The sequence below is a fragment of the Mus musculus genome, chromosome 12, assembly GCF_000001635.26.
Source record: "Mus musculus strain C57BL/6J chromosome 12, GRCm38.p6 C57BL/6J".
NCBI lineage: Eukaryota > Metazoa > Chordata > Mammalia > Rodentia > Muridae > Mus > Mus musculus.
In genome coordinates, this window is record NC_000078.6 from 28558807 (window position 1) to 28578660 (window position 19854).

The window sequence follows — 19854 nt, forward strand, 5'->3', positions numbered from 1 at the left end:
AATCAGGAACACAAGCAGTTGGCCACATCATGTTAACAGCATGCTGCCGGTTTGATCAGATCGCCTTCTCTAATTCAGTCCAGGACCCCAAACCAAGCAATGATGCACACAGTCTGGATCCTACATCAATTAACAGTCAAAGCTATCTCTGTCCTAGACGTGCTCATAGGCCAGTCCCCTCTAGATAATTCCTAAGATTCTCTTCTCAAGTGATTCTAGGTTGTGTCAAATTAACAGTTAAAACTAATGCTCAAAGTAACCGAGGATGGCTTTGAACCCCTGATCCCCCTGCCTCTGTCTCTCCAGAGAGCCAAGACACCCAGCTCAAGCAGATCCCTCAGGAAGTGCACTTCTCCATGATGTAACATGAAAGAAGTATTGTTTAAACATTTTCTACAAAAGAATCGAAACTACAGTTGTTGCTGGTCTTACTTCTAACACCGGGGGTCTGTCCAGTCTTCTTGCAGTTTCCCAACCATCTGCTATGGACTTGGGTTCACCGACACCTACAGGAAATAGCTGGGGTTAATGGACTGACCTTTGATTTAATTTGAATGTGGGAATGGGTTGGCTGTCATTAAATTTCACATTCCACAATCCCAAGTATAACTATATAAATTAATTTTAGTAGAGTTGATATTTTATTAATTCACAGCACAAGACTGATTTAATTAATTTTTCCCTTACAGCAGCTATTTGGGCTGAAATTAAGGACTGTGGCTTTTTTTTTTTTTTTTTTTTTTTGGATTTTTGAGATAGGGTTTTTTCTGTGTAACAGGCCTGGCTGTCCTGGGTCTTGCTCTGCACACCAGGCCAGCCTCAATCTCAGAGATCCACCTGACACTGACTTCCAAGGGTTGGGATTAAAGGCATGCACCACTACTGCCCAACAGTACCATGACTCTTGCTGACCCACTCCATATCATAAAGACATTAAGTTACTCTCATTCTCTGAAAGAGCACACATACACACACACATGGGGCATCACTCTAGCCATGCTCAGCTTGCAATGCTGGAGCCCACACTGCTACATGAAATCTGGCTCCTGGGATTCCCACTCACCTATCATATTATTTGGATGTCCAAAGTGTGCATTACTAAATCCCACACAGACACCCCCAAAAGCAATGGCTACCAGGTCTACAGGTTCTGTGGAATCCAATGCAGCCCAGTCCCTCTGTCCAGTACCGTATACTCGAAGGCGTGCAACACCACCATCTGAGAAAGAAAAGTGCCTGTGTTAGTGTTGGAAAAGCTTGCTGTTGATGTGTCATGGACCCTAGGGGCATGTCGGCCTTCTCCCATCTCCTTTCCCTCTAGGCTTACAACACAGCAAGGCCCTTGCAGAGGACACTGCCCCAGGCCCCTACAGTGGACACTGCCCCAGGCCCCTGCAGCAGACACTGCCCACTTGATTTTTGACAAAAAAGAAAAAAATTAGAAAACAGACAATGTAAAAATCTTCTTCAATAAACGGAGCTGGAAACACTTGATATACACATATAGAAAAATGAGGGCAGTGGTGACACACACCTTTGATCCCAGCACTTGGGAGACAGGAGGAGGTGGACGTCTGTAAGTCCGAGGCCAGCCTGCTCTACAAAACAAATCCAGGACAACAAGAACACTTATATAGAGAGATCCTACCTTACCAAAAAGAAAAAGGAGAGAAGAAAAATAAAATTATCTCCATATCTTTCACCCTGAGCAAAAAAGTCAAATCTAAGTGGATAAGACCTAAAACTGTTGGGGGAAAATATTTCTCAATGTGGAGATAGAGATAGATTTCTGAGAAGACCTCCATTGGTACAAGCATTAACCTAGAACTGATGGAATCGCGTGAAAGTAAAAAGCAGCTGTTGAACAAAGGAAGCAATGGACAGAATGAAGACATGGCCTCTAGACTTGGGGGCAGGGAGATATCAACTCATATACATCAGATGAGAGATCAATGTCTAGACTATAGAAGAAAAAAAAATGAACAAATAAACCAAACCATCCAATCAGTGAATGGACTGAACTAAACAGCTTCCTAAAGAAGGAACAAAAACAGCCACTATCTGAAGTGCTCCTCACCCTCAGCTATCAGGGGAACGCAAATTACTACTGCTTTGAGATCCCATCTTACCACCAGTCAGATTGTCAATCATCAAGAAAACAAATGGCTGCAAAGACAGTTTCCCAAAGAAAATATGACAATAACCAGTTAATGCACAACAAGTCACCATTGTTAGTCACCAAGGAAGTGCAAATCAAAACGACAGCAAGACATCATCTCACACCAACCTGAGACACTGAGATCGGGAGCTGAAGAAGGCAAAGACCTTAAACATGGCTGCCATTTGGGAAACTTCTCAAATCCTCAAATGCAGAGTTATTACATGATCCAGAAATGTCAATATTAGGTATAAGCTAAAGACAGAAATATACACACAGAGAGAGAAAGAAATATGTATAAGCTGGAGTTGAAGAGATAACTCAGTGGTTACAAACACTGGCTACTCTTCCAGAGGACCTGAATTGGATTCTCAGTACCACATAGTGGCTCACAACCATCTGTAACTCCAGTTCTAGAGAATCCGATGCCCTTATCTGGCCTCTATAGGCAAACAAGACATACAAGAAGGCAAAACACTGGTGTGTGTGTGTGTGTGTGTGTGTGTGTGTGTGTGTGTGTGTGTGTGTGTGTGTGTGTGTGTGTATTAAAATATTTTTAAATTCTTATAAGTGAACATTAATAACAGTTTATTATACCCAGCAGGTAGAAATGTCTACCAAGGAATGAACAGATATATAAAAGTCTCTAACCATAAAATAAAATGTCATGTGGAAAAAGAGGAATGAAGTACCCATACATGGCACAACCAGGATGATTCTTGACAGCATCACCCTAGATAAAGGAAGCCAGAGACAAAAGACCAATAAAACATAGCTCTGTTCCTTAGATGTGTAAAGTAATCATACAAGGAGTATATTGATGGCTAGGGCTAGTGATGGTGAAGTGTAGTCTCTAGAGAAACAGAACCAGGAGCCTTGTATATACTAGCCATGAGTTCTGCCACTGGGCATTGCACTTCTTCCAGAGTTAATGCCCTAACATTAACAATGTTGCATTTATCTGTGCCTACACCTTAATTGTACACATCAAATGGGTGAGTCCTATGTTACTGTGACATATTGCACTAAAGCTCCTACATAAGAAAAAATAAAATAAGGGCTGGAGAGATGGGCTAGTGAGTGGTTAAGAGCGCTTGCTGTTCTTTGAGAGGACCAGAGTTCAGTTCCCAGCACTCACATGGAAGCTCAGAACTGCCTGTAACTCCAGCTCCAAGAGTTCTGACCCCTTCTTCTAAACCCACCAGGCACCTGTGCTCACACATGTATACTCGGAGATACACACACATAGTCAGAAAAAAAATTAAAGTAGAATCGTGTGAATACTACCTCAACTGTTAGCATACTTTTGAAATAAAACTCAGTAGGAGCCTGCAGTCAAGAGAGATGGCCCTGAAGGCATGAGGGTAGAACTAGCCCTGCCCCCTCACTGGCTATAGCATTCAGGGGAGAGGGCCCTGGGCTTTGCCCAAACAGCACAGTGCAGCTGGCCCTGGAGGAAAGGGCGTGGGTCAGACATCCCTGAGGGCATGAGAGCAAGAGAGCTGCTCCTTGTGGCATTGTGTGGCCCAGCCAGAGCAGTGCTGGAGAGCTTGCCTAGCTACCACCCAGCCCCAGGTCCAAGGCTCTGAGTTAGCCCAACCCCAAATCTGTATCATCTACAAACAGTTGGGACATGTGGAAGGGCCAGTCCTGCTGAGCCAAAGCTGCAGGATCTCCATGGCACAGGGAAACAACAGGATAACCAGGAGGAGGCCCAGGGAAGATCCAATATTGATGGTGTCACAGAAGCCAAAGATCTTGAACCAGGCCAATGACTCATTGCAATGAACATTTGTAAGTGAAGATGTGTGGACAGAGGGATGTGCCATGGGACATACTGTGACATCCTACAGCATCCACCATGAGATGTTTCTATGCTTTGTTTGTTTTTGTTTTTTTTAATTTTGGAGGGGTTGCAAGGTTGAAGGGCAGATATGAGGGGATGGGGAGATGAGCAGGACTGGGGTACATGATGGGAAACTCACAAAGAACTGATTAAAAGGATCTTTTTTATCAAAAAACAAAAAACAAGTCAGTAGGAGACATGGAATTCCCGCACGGCTCAGCTCCAACACATCTTAAGTTGAGACATTTTCTTTTCTGGATTTTCAGACTGGGTTTCTCTGTAGCTCTGGCTGTACCGGACCTTGCTCTACAGACCAGTCTGGCCTCAAACTCAGAAATCTGCCTGCCTCTGCCTCCGAGACAGTGGGATTAAAGACGCCAGCCACTGCCACCTAGCTGGATTGATACATTTCCGTTAGCTACCTATTGGTGAGTAGAGTATCTGTTTCTTAAATCACAAGAGAAATCACAACCCTAAAATACACCAAACTCGAGCTGCCAAACATGGCGATGTAAAATGAAAAGTCCCGCACACCTGCCGAAGGTCCTTGTCACACGTACCTGGGAAGATGTTGAGTCTTATATGAGTCCATCTCTGCTGGGAATTAACAAAATAATAGTTGTGGCTGGAGTCAGGGTCCCCTAGCTTAAGCTCCGACATGGGAACCAGGTAATCCCAGGAGTGTGATTTCAGCTAGTAATAAATACAGAAATGTTAGCATTGGCTCTTGAGAACAGAACCCTCGTATCCTGTTCAAGCATTAAGGAAGGGGATTGTAACGGTTGCTGAATGACACAATTCAGGCACAATGACACAGTTTAATAATAAAGTAAACTTTCCATTGGGAATTTTTCCCCTATATTGATAACATAGGTAATGATGACACTTGTAAACTGACAAGCTTTCAAATGTCACTTTCTTGATTCTTAAGAAAAACCAGAGCTTATGGTAATGTGAGCATTCAGCTAAAACCCAGGGCTTCAAGGCCAAGGAGACAGTTGGCTGAAAGCTAGCTTCTCAGAAAGCTGGCTCATTCGTTGTTCCCAATCAGCCATAGATCAACACATTTGTAACAGCACAAATTAATCACCAGACAAACTTAACACAAGAAGGTGCCAAGCCCCATTGCTTATCTTAAATTCATCAGACACAAAGTTACTTTATCAAGTCACTGTCGGAGGTAAATGTGACATGCTTTCTAGTAGGGCCAGCAGCAGCCACAGGGAGTGCCCAATGACCCTTCAAAGTTGTGGACAGCCAGGTCATTTTCCCACACAGAGAGAGACGAACCACTGAGGAAACCTTTGTAGTGTCACACTGTGTAGATGCAAGAGATACAGCATGCCATGTGGTACATCCTACCTCACACACCCAGGCCTGCAACAGTCTCTTTACAGTCCTGGCACAAAGAACCAGTGTCTTACCTCAGTAACGGCTTCAAACTCCTCAGGCGTCGCTGCAGTTCCCATCCTAACTCCCCTTGGTGGGATGTTTGACATTGTATCTGAAGGCAAAACAACCACACAGGATCAGGATTGAAAAGCAAAGAGAACAAACTCTCTCGCAGGAGGTGTGTGGCAATTGTCATCTATTCAACAGCCCCAGTGACATCCTTGCTTTAGTCATAGAATTACTGATTAGACTTTAGCACGCCACCTGGGGTCCCTCACTGTGTAATTTGCTTACTTACTTCTCAGCGGGCAATAGAGTATATCGGTACCACATTTGCACATCATTTCAAGTTAGGCCAGATCCCAGAAATGGATCACTCTGAGTTCAAAATACTGCAAGGTTAGTTCCGCAAGCTCTGCCTCCCCGAGTATCGTCTCAGGCTCAGAACTTGCCAGCTCAGAAGCAGCAGCCAGCACCCACAAACAGTCAAAGCAGTTCTGACTTGACTCTCACGCATCACTTGCCATGTCTTGCCTGTGGAGTCCCATCTCTCAGACCATCATTAACTTCCCCGGGAGCCTGGCCATCTGAGCATAGTGGCGCCGGCTCACCTGTGCAGAGCCTGTCGTGGTACTGTGCACATGGCACTTTGTCAGTATCAGTGTGTCCAGAGACACAAATTGTATACTCCCTAAAAATGTGTATGCACTCATATGGCCATGTATTAACTAATTCAAATGTCAACAACAGATGATGCAAATAAATTATGAAACCTGAATGATTTACAATATCCAGTGTTCCCAGGGGTAGAAAGGGGCTCTGCCTTAGAACCCCAGGGCTGTGGTGCAGTGGTGACCCCTGGGTAGCTAGAAGTGGGGTTGGAGCCCCAGAGCTGATGCACTGTGGTGCTGCCTAGGTAGCTGGGAGTGGACTGGAGCTTCTAGCCTGGAGCTACCCTAGCTCTGATTCCTCTGAGGTACAGCCCACTGGACTCACGTTCCCCAGCAACCAGCTCAGTCCCCACACACAGAGCAGGCACAAGGATGCACCTCTGCAGACACAAGCATTGTGGGGATGATGGCTGCTACCTCAAAGCATTGGCACATTTGTTTCTTACAGAAAGATGAGCACCAGGCTGAGTCAGAGGAGCCTCCCATCCCACAGTCCTCTCTGTGGTCAGTGGCTCCCACATACCTTCTTCACTCAGGTTCGCTGCTTGGATTGACATGCGAGGAGCATGGTTCCCTGAGAAGTAAGAAATGTCCACGTCGATACCACGAATAATGCCCTGTATCCCCAGTTGGATGACACACCAGTCATGACCTGTACAACAGGACCACAAAAAACACACAAAATGTTCAGGAGAGGACAAGAGCGTCCATGAGGTCCTACAGAGAGAACAAGAACACCTGTGAGGTCCCATGGGGCATGACAGGAACACCAATGGGGGCCCATGAGGATAAGGAGAGTGTCTTTGAAATCCCATGGGGATGAGGAAAGCACCCATGAAGTCCCTCTGGAGAATGACAGCAGTGATGAGACCCCATCTCCCACCACAGAAGCACATGTTCAGGGTAATTATCGTAACGTGACCACCAAAGACCACCATGACCCACGGGGTCCTCAATTCTAATTTAAAACAAAAAAAGGATTCAGAGAGACCAACTCAATCTCCAAGCCTCTCCTTTCCCATTACTGTGCTAGGCAAATCACGAATCTCTCTAAGGCTCCTTTCTCCAATGCTAAGCCAGGGAAGACATTTTCATCTGAAAACTTCGGTGTAACCACTGTAGTGTAGAATTCTGCCAGCCTAGCTCTTCTACACAGTTACTCACTACTACTTCAGAGTTCCCTACAGTCTCCATTCCACCCATGCCCCAGTAGGCCTACTGTGATAGTTTGTATATGCTTTGGCAGGGGGGGGGGACGGGGACGGGGACGACACACTATTAGGAGGTGTGACCCTGTTGGAGTAGACGTGTCACTGTGAGTGTGAGCTATAAGACCCTCATGCTAGCTGCCCGGAAACCAGTATTCTGCTAGCAGCCTTCAGATGAAGATGTAGTACTCTCAGCTCCTCCTGCACCATGCCTGCCTGGATGCTGCCATGCTTCCTGCCTTACTGAACCACTGAACATCTGAACCTGTAAGCCAGCCCCAATTAAATGTTGTCCTTATAAGAGCTGCCTTGGGGGCTGCCAAGATGGCTCGAGGATAAGAGCACTGACTTCAGAAGGTCCTGAGTTCAAATCCCAGCAACCACATGGTGGCTCACTCACAACCACCTGTAATGAGATTTGAAGTCAGCTACAGTGTACCTATGCGTAATAATAAATAAATCTTTGGGCCAGAGCAAGCAAGGCCAACCTAAAATTCAATTCCCAACAACCACATGAAGGCTCATAACCATCTGTACAGCTTCAGTGTACTAACATACATAAAACTAATCTTTAAAAAAAAAAAAAGATGAAAAAAAAAAAAAAAAGAGTTGCCTTGGGCCGGGCAGTGGTGGCACATGCCTTTAATCCCAGCACTTGGAAGGCAGAGGCAGGTGGATTTCTGAGTTCGAGGCCAGTCTGGTCTACAGAGTGAGTTCCAGGACAGCCAGGGCTACATAGAAAAACCCTGTCTTGAAAAACCAAAAAAAAAAAAAAAAAAAAAAAAAAAGAGTTGCCTTGGTCATGGAATCTGTTCATGTTGGTAAAACCCTAAGACACCTACCTACCAAGCCTTCATAGTACAACCCCACCACCACCACTCTGGAGTCTCACCTAGTCCAGGCTCAAAGTAGCAAGTTTTATCTCTATTGAGATAATCCAAGATTTACCTTGAACCTGATCTTCCTGCCTCTACCTCCAGGGCTGGAATTATAGGTGTGCCCCACCACACAAGGTTTATATGAAGCTAAGGATCAAACCCAAGGTTTCCTGAATGCTAGGTGTGGTGGTTGAGTGGGAAGTGTCCTCTATAGGCTTATGCATTTTAACACTTAGTTCCCAATTAGCAGTTGATATTTGGAGAGACATAGGAGGTGGGACCCAGCTAGGGGAATAATGTCCCTGGAGACAGACTTTGAGGGTTTGAAGCTACTTCAAGTTTCCCTCTCTGCTTTGTGCATGCTGTTACTTGTAACCTCCCCTCAACCTGAAGCAGGATGAGCCAGACCTTGACTTTGCTGCCACTAAAGAGATTACCTACGGTGGAGCCTTCCTCCCTTGATCACTCTATTGTTCAGCCACAGTCGCTGTTCCTCTTGAAGATATGCTACCTGCTGAGAGCCCCCCCCCCCCCCCCCCCGAGCTATTCTGGAGACTATGCCCAATCCTGCAAGGTCGTCACCTGCAGCTGGTTCCAGGCTCTAAGAATGAATTGGTGGGAATGGGCCTACCCCCACCCCTCTTCATAAGCGCATTTGCCATTAAACATTTGAGCTTTGATCAGGAACCTTGACTTAGTTCCATTTTTCTCTCATCCGCCTAGTTTCCCTCTCTTTCAGCTCCGGCCTGCCACTCAGGTGTACCCTGTCCATGTGAGCCGCTGGCCGGCTCACAACAGTTACAGATGTGACCTTTCAGCCCCTTGCTCCTGCCACCCACTGCCTCTTGCTGCCATGCCTTCCCACCACAGACTGACTCTAGCCCCCTGAAACTACGTGCAAAATTAACTTTATGAGTTTCCCTGGTCATATTGTTTTATGTGAAGACTAGGCAAGCTCTCTAGCAATTGGACCTCAGCCCAAGCAGCCACCAAGAACAGTGTGGAATGAAACACACACACACACACACACACCTCTCCTCACCTGGAATTCGCTTACGTCTGGTCTCCCATCCATCCACCCATTTGCCAAACTCAGTGTATTCATGTTCCTTAAAAGTTGGACTGTCGCTCTAAGAAGATGGACAAGGGATGTTAGCGTTCATGGAGAGCTTGGGTTGACAGCTTGTCAGGTTATGTCCCAAAAAGATAGACAGAGAAAGCAAACAAGGACTCACTGGGAGTGTCTGCCCACCTTCATGCCCAGCTCTACCTCCAGACCAGAGGGTGTCTCCATAGTTTGTATCATTTACAAACAGAACTCTTCTTGTCTGTGAGCCTTGGTCCACAGAATGAACCACTATCAGAAACAAGGGAGACCACACGCAGGCCCCACGATTGCTGCCTGTCCGCTGTATGTAGGTAGACACTGAGCAAAATGGAACACTTCCAAGGTCACCAGGCCAGGTCATGGGAGAGGCCACTGGAAGCCTGAGGTCAGGATAGACACTGGTGACCTTGTGTTGTAGGTGCTGTGCCACCATGGTGGGAAAGCAAGGACTCCTGGTGGCAACAATGCCAGCTCAGGCCCTTAGAATGAACCAGGATGACTACACAGCCTCAGTGGTGTATGGTGACATCAAAATGATACGTGGACAACCTCTCACCGAGCATCCCATGAGCTCCCAGCCAAGGGCCTGTGGGCAGGCTCATCCCCTGTAAACCTCCGTTTCCTTCATCCATCAAAGGCAGGTGGTATTAGTGTTGTCTCCCAACAAAGGAACCATGCCAGGCTGCATAAGAAGTCCCCATGTTTACTAGAGTTGGAAGCTGGCAGCATTTTTGCTTTTATTATGGATCATCCTTTATCTAATCATCTAAAATATTCCAAAGTCCTCACAGTACAGGCTGGGTGACAGGAGGGACAAGAACTCTGTGGAAAGGATGACAATTACATATTTGAATAAAGAACCTAAGCTGGCCCTGGGGCTCCCTCACAACACAGAGCCTGCTCTACAGTGAAGGGCACATAGTTAAATGTGATCCAACTCACATGTGCATGGACAGGGAAAGGGGACTGACAACCATCCAGCAGTGAAGAGGGCAGCCTGGGTCTGCAAGGACCATGGCAGATGCTCAGTCAGATAAGAGAGCATAGCTCCAGGATGCTAGGTACTTAAGACATGAAAACATTAAATATATATATATATATATATATATATATATCTCAAGCCGGGGTTGGAGAGATGGCTCAGTGGTTAAGAGCACTGACTGCTCTTCTGAAAGTCCTGAGTTCAAATCCCAGCAACCACATGGTGACTCACAACCATCCGTAATGAGATCTGATGATCTCTTCTGGTGTGTCTGAAGACAGCTACAGTGTACTTACATATAATAAATAAATAAATAAATAAATAAATAAATAAATAAATAAATAAATCTTTGGGCTGGAGCGAGTGGGGCTGGAGCGAGCAGAGGAGTTCCCAGTAACCACATGAAGACTCACAACCATCTGTACAGCTACAGTGTATTCATATACATAAAATAAACAAATCTTTTTTTAAAAAATAAATAAGTAAATCTCTGGGCCAGAGCGAGAAGGAAAAAGAAAACTACAAAGTGTATTATATACTTTAGATACAATTGCTTTGAAGTATAAGATACATCAGACTTTTCTGCTATGGACTGAATATCTATGTCCTCAGATTATTGTGTTTAGAACAGGATTTCTCACGCAACCTGGAACTCACCAATTAAACTACAATGGCTGACCAACAAGCCACAGGGACCCTCCTGTCTCCACGTTCCCTGTACAAGCACCTCTGTGACTGGTTTCTTTGTGCACTGTGGGGATCCAGACTTGGCAAGTACCTTATCCGCTGAGCCATCTCCCCAGATCTATCTGTCCATGGTTTAATTTTTTTTAAAGATTTATTCATTTATTTTATGTGAGTATACTGTCACTCTCTTCAGACACACCAAAAGAGGCCATCGGATCCCATTACAGATGGTTGTGAGCCACCAGGTGGTTGCTGGGAATTGAACTCAGGACCTCTGGAAGAGCAGTCAGTGTTCTTAACTGCTGAGCCATCTCTCCAGCCCCTACAGTTTAATTTTAATTTTTATTATTAATGGTGTGTGTGTTTGTGTGTGTGTGTGAATGCGGTAGAGGTGTGCCATCATGGCATGGGTGTGGAGTCAGAAAATAGTTTTCAGGAGTCAGTTCTCCATTTCTATTGTGGGTTACGGGTATTGAACTCAGGTCCTCGGGCCTGTGAATCGAGTCAGCCCACTCGCCGACTGTTTAACCAAGAATGTCCTACCCACTGGAATCAGGCAGCTGTTCGCAAATTTCAAGATGTGTCTGTTCTCTTCCCAGCCCAGGATATGGAATCCACATGAATCAAAGGGCATACTCAATGAGTTTTTTTCTCCTCTGGTACCCTGGCCCCTCCCTTCCTCTCCTGGCTCCTCCAGTCCCTGTTTGTTCCCTGGGAGCTGGTGCTGATTTGGGTGTTTCCAGTGGTCTGACCCTTCCTGCCCAGGACACAACACAAGCTTCTGTCCCAGACAAGCCAGTCGGTTTCAGTGTGCACGGCCGCAGAGCTACAGCTAAGCCGATCATTCTCCACACAGGACGCCTGTAGCCATACCTTTATGAGATTCTCTGCAGGACCGAAAAAGTCATCCGTCGCAAACAAAACCTGAGCAAAGAGAAGAAAAAGGAATCAAGACGAAATTACCATAAATTAAAACACACTTTATTCCACCCTCTAGCGAAACATTAGGGGATGCAGAAGAAAAAAAAAACAGTGTGGAATGGACTAAGGGAAGAGACCGTGGCGTTCCCCTGCGATGCTTTGTGAACGTCTGGGTCTCAGGCCTGCCTCCTCCTCCGTCATTTCTTCACAGTCTTTCCTTCTGAATCCCTCTTACAGTCTGGATGGAAATGTTAATGTCTCACCATTGCAAAGCAAATAAACCTGCTTCCTTCTCTCAGGCTCAGGGCTCTTACAAAGTTCTTCAAGATTCTCGTGCAAACATGTTCTGATCATATTCTCTCCCTCCCTCTACTCTTCCCAGATCCACCCCTCCCTCCCTACCCACCAAACCTGTGTGTCTTTTTCATAGCCTTGGGGTTCTTTTATAGAGAGATCAATGGGTGGAGCAGGGTGTGGCTTGGTGGTTAAGAGCAAGAAAGAACAGGTATAGGGGCATGAGAACCTGAGTCTAGATTCCCAGCACATTAAAAAAAAAAAAAAAAGTACGGCCTGACCATGCACATACACCTGTCACCCCAGCACTCGAAGCAGTGTGGAGACAGGAGGATCACTGGGGTCACTGGCCATCAGCCTAGCCAAAGAAAAAACAGCAAGCTCCAGGTTCAATAAGAGATCTGTTTCAAGGAAAATGAGGTTAAAGAAGGATAGAGGAAGAAATCCAATTTCCTCCTCCTCCGGCCCCTGTGCACACCGTAGGGCACACACTCCTGCACATAGACACATTATATACATACAACACATGTGAAACACAGACACATGTCCATACATACATACAACACACATGAAACACAGACACATGTCCATACATACAGACACATGTCCGTACATACATACAACACCCGTGAAACACAGACACATGTCTATACATACATACAACACACATGAAACACAGACACATGTCCTTATATACATACAACACACATGAAACACAGACACATCCATACATACAAACACATGAAAAAGAGGGGGGGGAGAAAGAGAGAGAGAAGAGAAAGAAAGGGAGGAAGGGAGGGAGGGAGGGAGGGAGGGAGGGAGGGAGGGAGGGAGGAAGGAAGGAAGGAAGGAAGGAAGGAAGGAAGGAAGGAAGGAAGGAAGGAAGGAAGGAAGGAAGGAAGGAAGGAAGGAGAGAGGAAGGAAGGAAGGAAGGAAGGATGGAAGGAAGGAAGGAAGGAAGGAAGGAAGGAGAGAGGAAAGAGGAGGAGGGGAAAGGCAAGGAGGGAGGAAGGGAGGGAAGAAAACAGGCTCACTGGGTCACACCTCAGCTTTGGAGGCCACCATTCTTCCTACAAAATGGTTCCTTTGGCTCCAGAAAGACGGTGTTGCAGCACACTGTCCTGGTGATGTCCCCACTAAAGCAGCATACTTGTGAGTGAGGCCTAGTACTGCTCCATTGCACACCAGTGAGGCACTTTCTCCCTGAGTAAAGCACACTGTGGACGACTGGGTGAAAATGCACCAGCTAGCTGGGTACCTGCTCTGCTCCTTCACTGTAAGTGCAATGGGAACAGCTTGCTCCCACTCCTGCTGCCCTCCCTACCCTGCTGTAGTGGACTACATGCCCTGGAGTCCTCCCTGGCATCATGGACAAACCACCCCCACCCTCATTGCTTCTTGTCGGGTATTTTATCATAGCAAGTTGAAAAGTAACTAGTAAAAAATATCAATTCATAGAAGTAAGTCTGTTGCTATGGCAACCATGGCCATGTGGTTCATAGGCCTTTAGAACCTGCTTGTGGTAGGAATGTGGAGACTTTGGAAACTGTGTTCCACTCTAAAAATAAGAATACCACAGAGGAATAGTGAACTTTGCACAAGTGCAAAGCAAACATCTTTAAAAACAAATAGGGGATAGGAAAAATGGCTCAGTGGGTAAGAGCCTTCTGTGGCTCACTGGCTGCCGGAGTATCTGGAAAATGGCAATCTCTAGGTTCAGTGAGAGAGCCTGTCTCAAAGAGCTAAGGTAAGAAGTGACAGGATACCTGGGATCCTCCTATGGCCTCTGTATATGTATATTATTAAACACACATGCAGTATGTACACATCCATATACACATACGCACACACATGCATGCAAACACTTGTGTTATACACACACAACACACATGCACATACATGCATGCAAACACATGTTATACACACAACACACACGCACACACATACATTATGTACATATGCACACACGAATGTGCACATACATGTACACACACCCACAAGAATGCACACACACACATATCCACATCACACATATGAGCCCTTCTGCCCTAGCCCAGAATTGCCCGGGATTCAGTTCATCACTTCAGAACTCTGGCAGTGCTGGGCCTCCTCCACAGCTGATTCCTTCAGGCTGATTATAATTTACTTTGAGTCAAGGTAGCCTGAGTGGGCCCCTCAGTGTTTGAACCTAACATCGACTTCCTGCCCTGGAGAGCCTTGCTTACCTTTCCTCCCACGCACTCAGAGGCCAAATCAATCAGCTGCGTGAAGTCCAGAAATCTGGTCAGTTTTCCCTCCTTTGGAGTATCAGTCATGCTTCCTAGAGTTGAGAAGGGCAGGAATAGCCAGGAAGTTTCAAGAGTGAGGAGGTCTCAGAAACCATGCCTGGGGGCCCTCAGGGGTGAGGCAATGAAGGGCTGTTCTTCACCTTGGTGAGAGTTAAGCAACCAAAACAGACAGGAGGTTAGAGATAGGTAAGAATAAACACCACTTAACACATAGATCCCAACCAAGGCCACACTAGGCCATGCTACGTCTTGATTACTGTCATGGTCACCATTCTATTGCTGTGAAGAGGCACTAAGACCAAAGTAACACCTGTAAAATAAAATACTTGATTAGGGCTTCCTTGCAGTTTCAGAGGTTCAGTCCATTATCATCACGATGGGGAGCATGGCAGCATGCAGGCAGACATGGTGCCGGAGAACCGGTGAGAGCTCTGCATCCAGATCCACAGGCAGCAGGCGGAGAAATGTAACGGGCCAGTCTTGGGCTTTGAAAATCTCAAAGCCTACCCTCCCCCACCCCACACACACACACACACACACACACACACTTCCTTTCACAAAGCCACGCCTACTCCTATAGGCCACACCTCCTAATCCTTCTCAAGCAGTGCTGCTCCTCTGATGAGTCAGTGGTCAGATACATGAGCCTATGGGGCAGGGAGTGGGGAGGTGGCGCGTGGGGGGAGGGGGGAGAGGGGGAGGGGCATTCTTATTCAAACCTAAAGGAGAAACATTATTTTTAAACAAGAACAATTTGCTTTTAATTGTCTTTGAGTGCATTCTAATAATACCCTAGAGCAACCAGGCAGCAGGCGCAACTGTGCAAGCCATGCCGACCATGTGAGCCATGCACAGTTGTGCAGATGCTGCCTCAGCCACAGACCAGGCCACAGGCCTGGACGACTCAGGTCACCAGGAAAACAAGGAGCCTAACTCACCTCTTATTTTGAGGTTGAAAAGCGTGGTAAAATGGAGAGAGGGTACAAAGGTACCCAAGGGTCTCCCTAGCCCTAAACTAGTGGGTGGCCCTTGTAATCCCATTTTTCTGCTCCTGGTGAGAACAGAGAAAACGATATAAAAATCCACACACTAGTGACTTTGTACCACTGCGGCAACAATATAAGACCTGATAGAAACAGTTTAAGGTTTGGTTTGCCTCCAGGTTTCACTCAGACCAAGGCACGTGAGTAGGTGACAGAGGTTTATGTCATGATGACTCAAGATGCACAAAACTATGACAGGAAGTGGGGGCAACATTCCCTGAGGACACTCCTCCAGTGTCCTATTTCCTCTAGCTAGGCCCCATACCTCAAAGTTTCCAGAACCTCACAAAGTCACACCATAGCTGGGAACCAAGTGATCAAAGCATGGCGCTTGGAGAGGACACTTCACCTTCAAACCACATCTAAGGTCTTGGTATGAAATCAGTCACAGAAGTGCATTGAATGGGTGAGAGGTCAACCCTGCCTCAACATTACAAAAACATGACTAATATTAAGCAGCACTTTTTCCAGTGAAACAGACACATTTTTTTTAAAGGCACTCCTAGAGTCTACACTGGAGAGCTGGAGAGATGATTCCGTTATTAACATACTTACTGTGCAAGCAGGGGGGACTGAGTTCAATTCCTAGAACCCAAATTGAGAGAGAGAGAGAGAGAGAGAGAGAGAGAGAGAGAGAGAGAGAGAGAGAGAGAGAGAGGAAAAAGGAAAGGAAAGGAAAGGAAAGGAAAGGAAAGGAAAGGAAAGGAAAGGAAAGGAAAGGAAAGGAAAGGAAAGGAAAGGAAAGGAAAGGAAAGGAAAGGAAAGGAAAGGAAAGGAAAGGAAAGGAAAGGAAAGGAAAGGAAAGGAAAGGAAAGGAAAGGAAAGGAAAGGAAAGGAGATGAACATGAAGATTGACACCCAAGGTTGGCATGCACATGTGCACGCGCTCGTGTGCACACACACACACACACACACACATATGCTCAGAATCTACAGAGAAAGCAAGAATAGCCAATGAGCGAGCACCTCACCTATGGTCTTCCAAGGCTGGCTTGTTCCTCACTCTGCATGAAGGGCAACCCATCACCAAGAGTGTTCATGTGAGGCCCTATCTCCTCTTGTTCCCTAGCAACCCTACCCAGGCTCACCCAAAAGTGTCCACGTGAGGCCCTATCTCCTCTCGTTCCCAGGCAATCCTACTCAGGCTCAGGGCTTATGATCAGCCACATCCACCCATCTCCATGCCACCACTCTCCTAAGCAGTAGGTCACCAGCTCAAAATATCTTCCCCTTGGAGATCTACAACCCAGAGCCTGTGCATCCTAAACCACCCACACCCACCCTGATCAGAGGCATGCTGTCCTCCCAGTGACTTGAGCGGAACTTAAGATGCCTCCACCCCCTCCTCTTCCTTCAAGCCAAATCCAGCCTGAGGAAGAAAAATGATGAGGAAGCATTGAGGACTTTGTGGGTGGATCCTGACTCAGGGGGAAGAGCTTGACCCAGAACCACCCCCAACATAAGAGGAAGGGAAATGAGCAAAAGCAGGTAAGACTTATCAACCATGAGCAGATACAGACAAAGGATTCATGGAGGGTCCACACTGCAGTGTGTTTCCCCACTTTTGTGGGTGCTAGAATGCTCTCAGACACACCCAAAGTTGTACAGATGGTTACACCACATAGAGACATGGAGAAGAGACAGAGAAGAGAAGCCAGTGTCACGTTTCTGCCCTGGTGATATTCTCCACTATGCACCCGTGGGTGTGGTGCCTCAAGCCATTATCCCTAGCCGTCAAGGGGCTGGGGTAGAAAGATTGCTGCAAGATCAAGCACAGCTCAGGCTATGTAAGTTCAATGCCAACCTAGGTTACAACATGACATCCTAAAGACGAACAACCACCACCAGAAATAGAGAAACCACCCAGCAAGTTTTACTGAGCAAAGCACTGCCCTGCACTCTGCAGCTAGTACATCAGCAGACACACCCTTCCCAGCCCTGTATGTATGTGCATGTGTGTGCATGTGTGCACGTTTGCATTTATGTGTATGCATGTGCATGTATATGCAAGTGTATGTGATTGTGTCTATACACAGAAAAAAAAAAACATGCCAAAAGCCACTGCAGAAATTCTCAAAGATATTGTAAAAATGTGTTTTAAATGGGTAGCAATAAATTAAACAGAGGGAGCAGTTTCTCCTGTTTTTCATCTCTCTGAGATTTGTTGTCTGCTCACTTACTCCAGCCTACAAGCTTCACTAGAGATGAGAAGCTATAAAGAGACCCTTATGGTCACTTCTGGAAAATACACAGCCCTTCATCATTCCCCTGGCAAAGCTCCACCTGCAGCAGAAGTCCTGCTACTCGTGTTTAAAATGTTTAAAATGTGTCACATGGAGAAAAAGCAACGCAAAGGAGGCGCTGGGATAGCACTGTTAGTAGAATGTTCACCTGGTGCTCACAAAACCCTGGGTTCGATCCCAGCACCACATAAATCAAGCAGACACCTACAATCCCAGCAGAGGCAGGAGAATCAGTAGTTAGGACTATCCTCTACTGCATCGTGCCTTTAAGGCCAGCCTGGGCTACAAAAGATCCTATGCCGAAAAAAGAAGAAAAGGAGAAACTAACAGGCCCTTGTAAAATTTGCCAATGGCTCCCTGTGGGGGGTAAGTTTCCAAAGAATGCTGAACTCCAAAAGCAAGCTGCCAGTCATAGTGATGGGGACAAGTGGTAAGAAGGGCAAAACTTACACTTTCCTCTGTGGGAAACCAGATGGCTCATGGAGCATTGAAAAATCAAATCCAGCATCATTTAAAATTCAGCTTCTTCACTGTATTTATAACATGTCACATGTCTAGAACACACAGGTGGCTGGTAACTACTGTTCTGGGTATCAAGGTCTGCACACCGCAAGCCTAGCTGTGTTCATCATTTCCATGTGTGTTATCAGAGAGCAACCATTACGTCAGTTCCCTTTCACCAATGACCTCAGCAAGTATCACACTTGACTAATGGATTTTCAAAGCCTTTAAAAACATTTCCAACACCAGATATCCTTGACCAAGCCAAGGATGGCGAGGCACATTCTAGGCATGAGCAGAAAGTGAACTGGAGTCCGAGGTAGCAGAGGTGAATGCTGGGGACCTGAATATATTTCCACAGCGAACACTATTTCATTAGATGCCTTTTAGCTGTGGAAGAACCGTCAGATGTGCGCTGTAGGCTGGTCATTGGCCAGTGAGGGGGAAGCTGGACTAGATGCAATCAGAAGGTATAGAATACTATAGGAATTCAGGCAAGAAATGCTTGGGTGAGAAGATGTGGCTAAGTTCATAGAGGACTCGGTAGTGTGTGTATGAAACCCTGGGTTTGGGCACCAGCACCTCAAAACGGGAATGGTGGTGTATGACTACAATCCTAGCATTTGACATAAAAAGTTCATGATTATCCTTGGCTACACAGTAGGTATAGGGCAAGCCTGGGCTGCATATGATCCTGGAAAGAGGGGAGGGGATAGAGGAAGTGGAAGGGGGGAGTCTTGGCAAAGGGGTACCCTGTTCACAGGATTTAGGAACTAAGTGGAGAGCAAACAGTGAAGAGCAGGCAGTGAGTGTCCTTCAGTTGGTGTCCTTGCAGGGACACCGTTGGGAAGGAGGAGAGGTGAGAGGTACTGTACTTATCAGAAAGGAGGTATCCTACACTGTGAGGAGTGGGTGAGCACATCCAGAGAGATGGATGCAAACCTAAGACCAGACCCAAGATCTGCCAGCCCTGGGCTATTTGGAGGTGAGAGGAGAGTTCCCGGGAAAGACAACCTGATCCCGGAGCTCTGAATGCCCAGACTAAATCATCCCCACACAAGGAAAGGTGTGGGGATGATTTCCACAAAAAAGAAGCAGATGCCCCACGCCTCTTATCCAACCACACTGTGAGAGCCATTTATACTATTTCTAGAGTAAGACAGCAGTTTTGAAACAGGTTAAGAAATGACACTCACACCAGAGCCCATGCCAGAAGCTGGAGCCTTGCACTGTGGCAATCTTCCCAGATAATACAAGTAACAAGCCAGCATGCCTGCCACACTTTGGTGTCAGGGCGATCCCTCTTTACAGCCCCACATGAGGGGGCTCCATCTGCTGTGACTGATAAGCTCATGTGTCTGTGTTTATGATATGGCTTGAATATTTTCAGGTTTATTTATCGGCACAAATGAATCATTTATCAGTTTGTGCTTCCTGGTGTTCTGGCAGATGGTAGCTGTTAACTTCGGTAAGGTGTACAGTCACTCTTTGTTGGCACTTCTATTCAAAATGGAGTAACCCGGACCAAGGTTATTGCTTATTAAATGGATTCTTTCTAGGCTAGGCTCAACCTGATATTCCATACAATACAGAGTAAACCACAGCAGTCCCTGCCCGTCCTCGGCATCCCATGC

The 19854-nt window shown here is 46.4% G+C and overlaps 1 protein-coding gene across 2 annotated transcripts in view; it reads right to left on the bottom strand.

Moving 5' to 3' along the window:
- Positions 1 to 19854, bottom strand: part of Allc (allantoicase) — a 28774-nt gene that overhangs the window by 5052 nt on the left and 3868 nt on the right. The window contains exons 2-9 of one of the 2 annotated variants that reach the window (NM_001364359.1): positions 14371 to 14465; positions 11804 to 11854; positions 9196 to 9283; positions 6591 to 6719; positions 5429 to 5508; positions 4565 to 4697; positions 1064 to 1219; positions 433 to 506 (exon numbers count right to left, since the gene is read on the bottom strand). In NM_001364359.1, coding sequence (NP_001351288.1) covers positions 433 to 506; positions 1064 to 1219; positions 4565 to 4697; positions 5429 to 5508; positions 6591 to 6719; positions 9196 to 9283; positions 11804 to 11854; positions 14371 to 14460 — 801 coding nt within the window. In that variant the 5' untranslated portion in view covers positions 14461 to 14465. Of the gene's footprint in view, positions 1 to 432; positions 507 to 1063; positions 1220 to 4564; positions 4698 to 5428; positions 5509 to 6590; positions 6720 to 9195; positions 9284 to 11803; positions 11855 to 14370; positions 14574 to 19854 lie in introns of both variants that reach the window. The other variant, NM_053156.3, reaches the window with a different exon arrangement.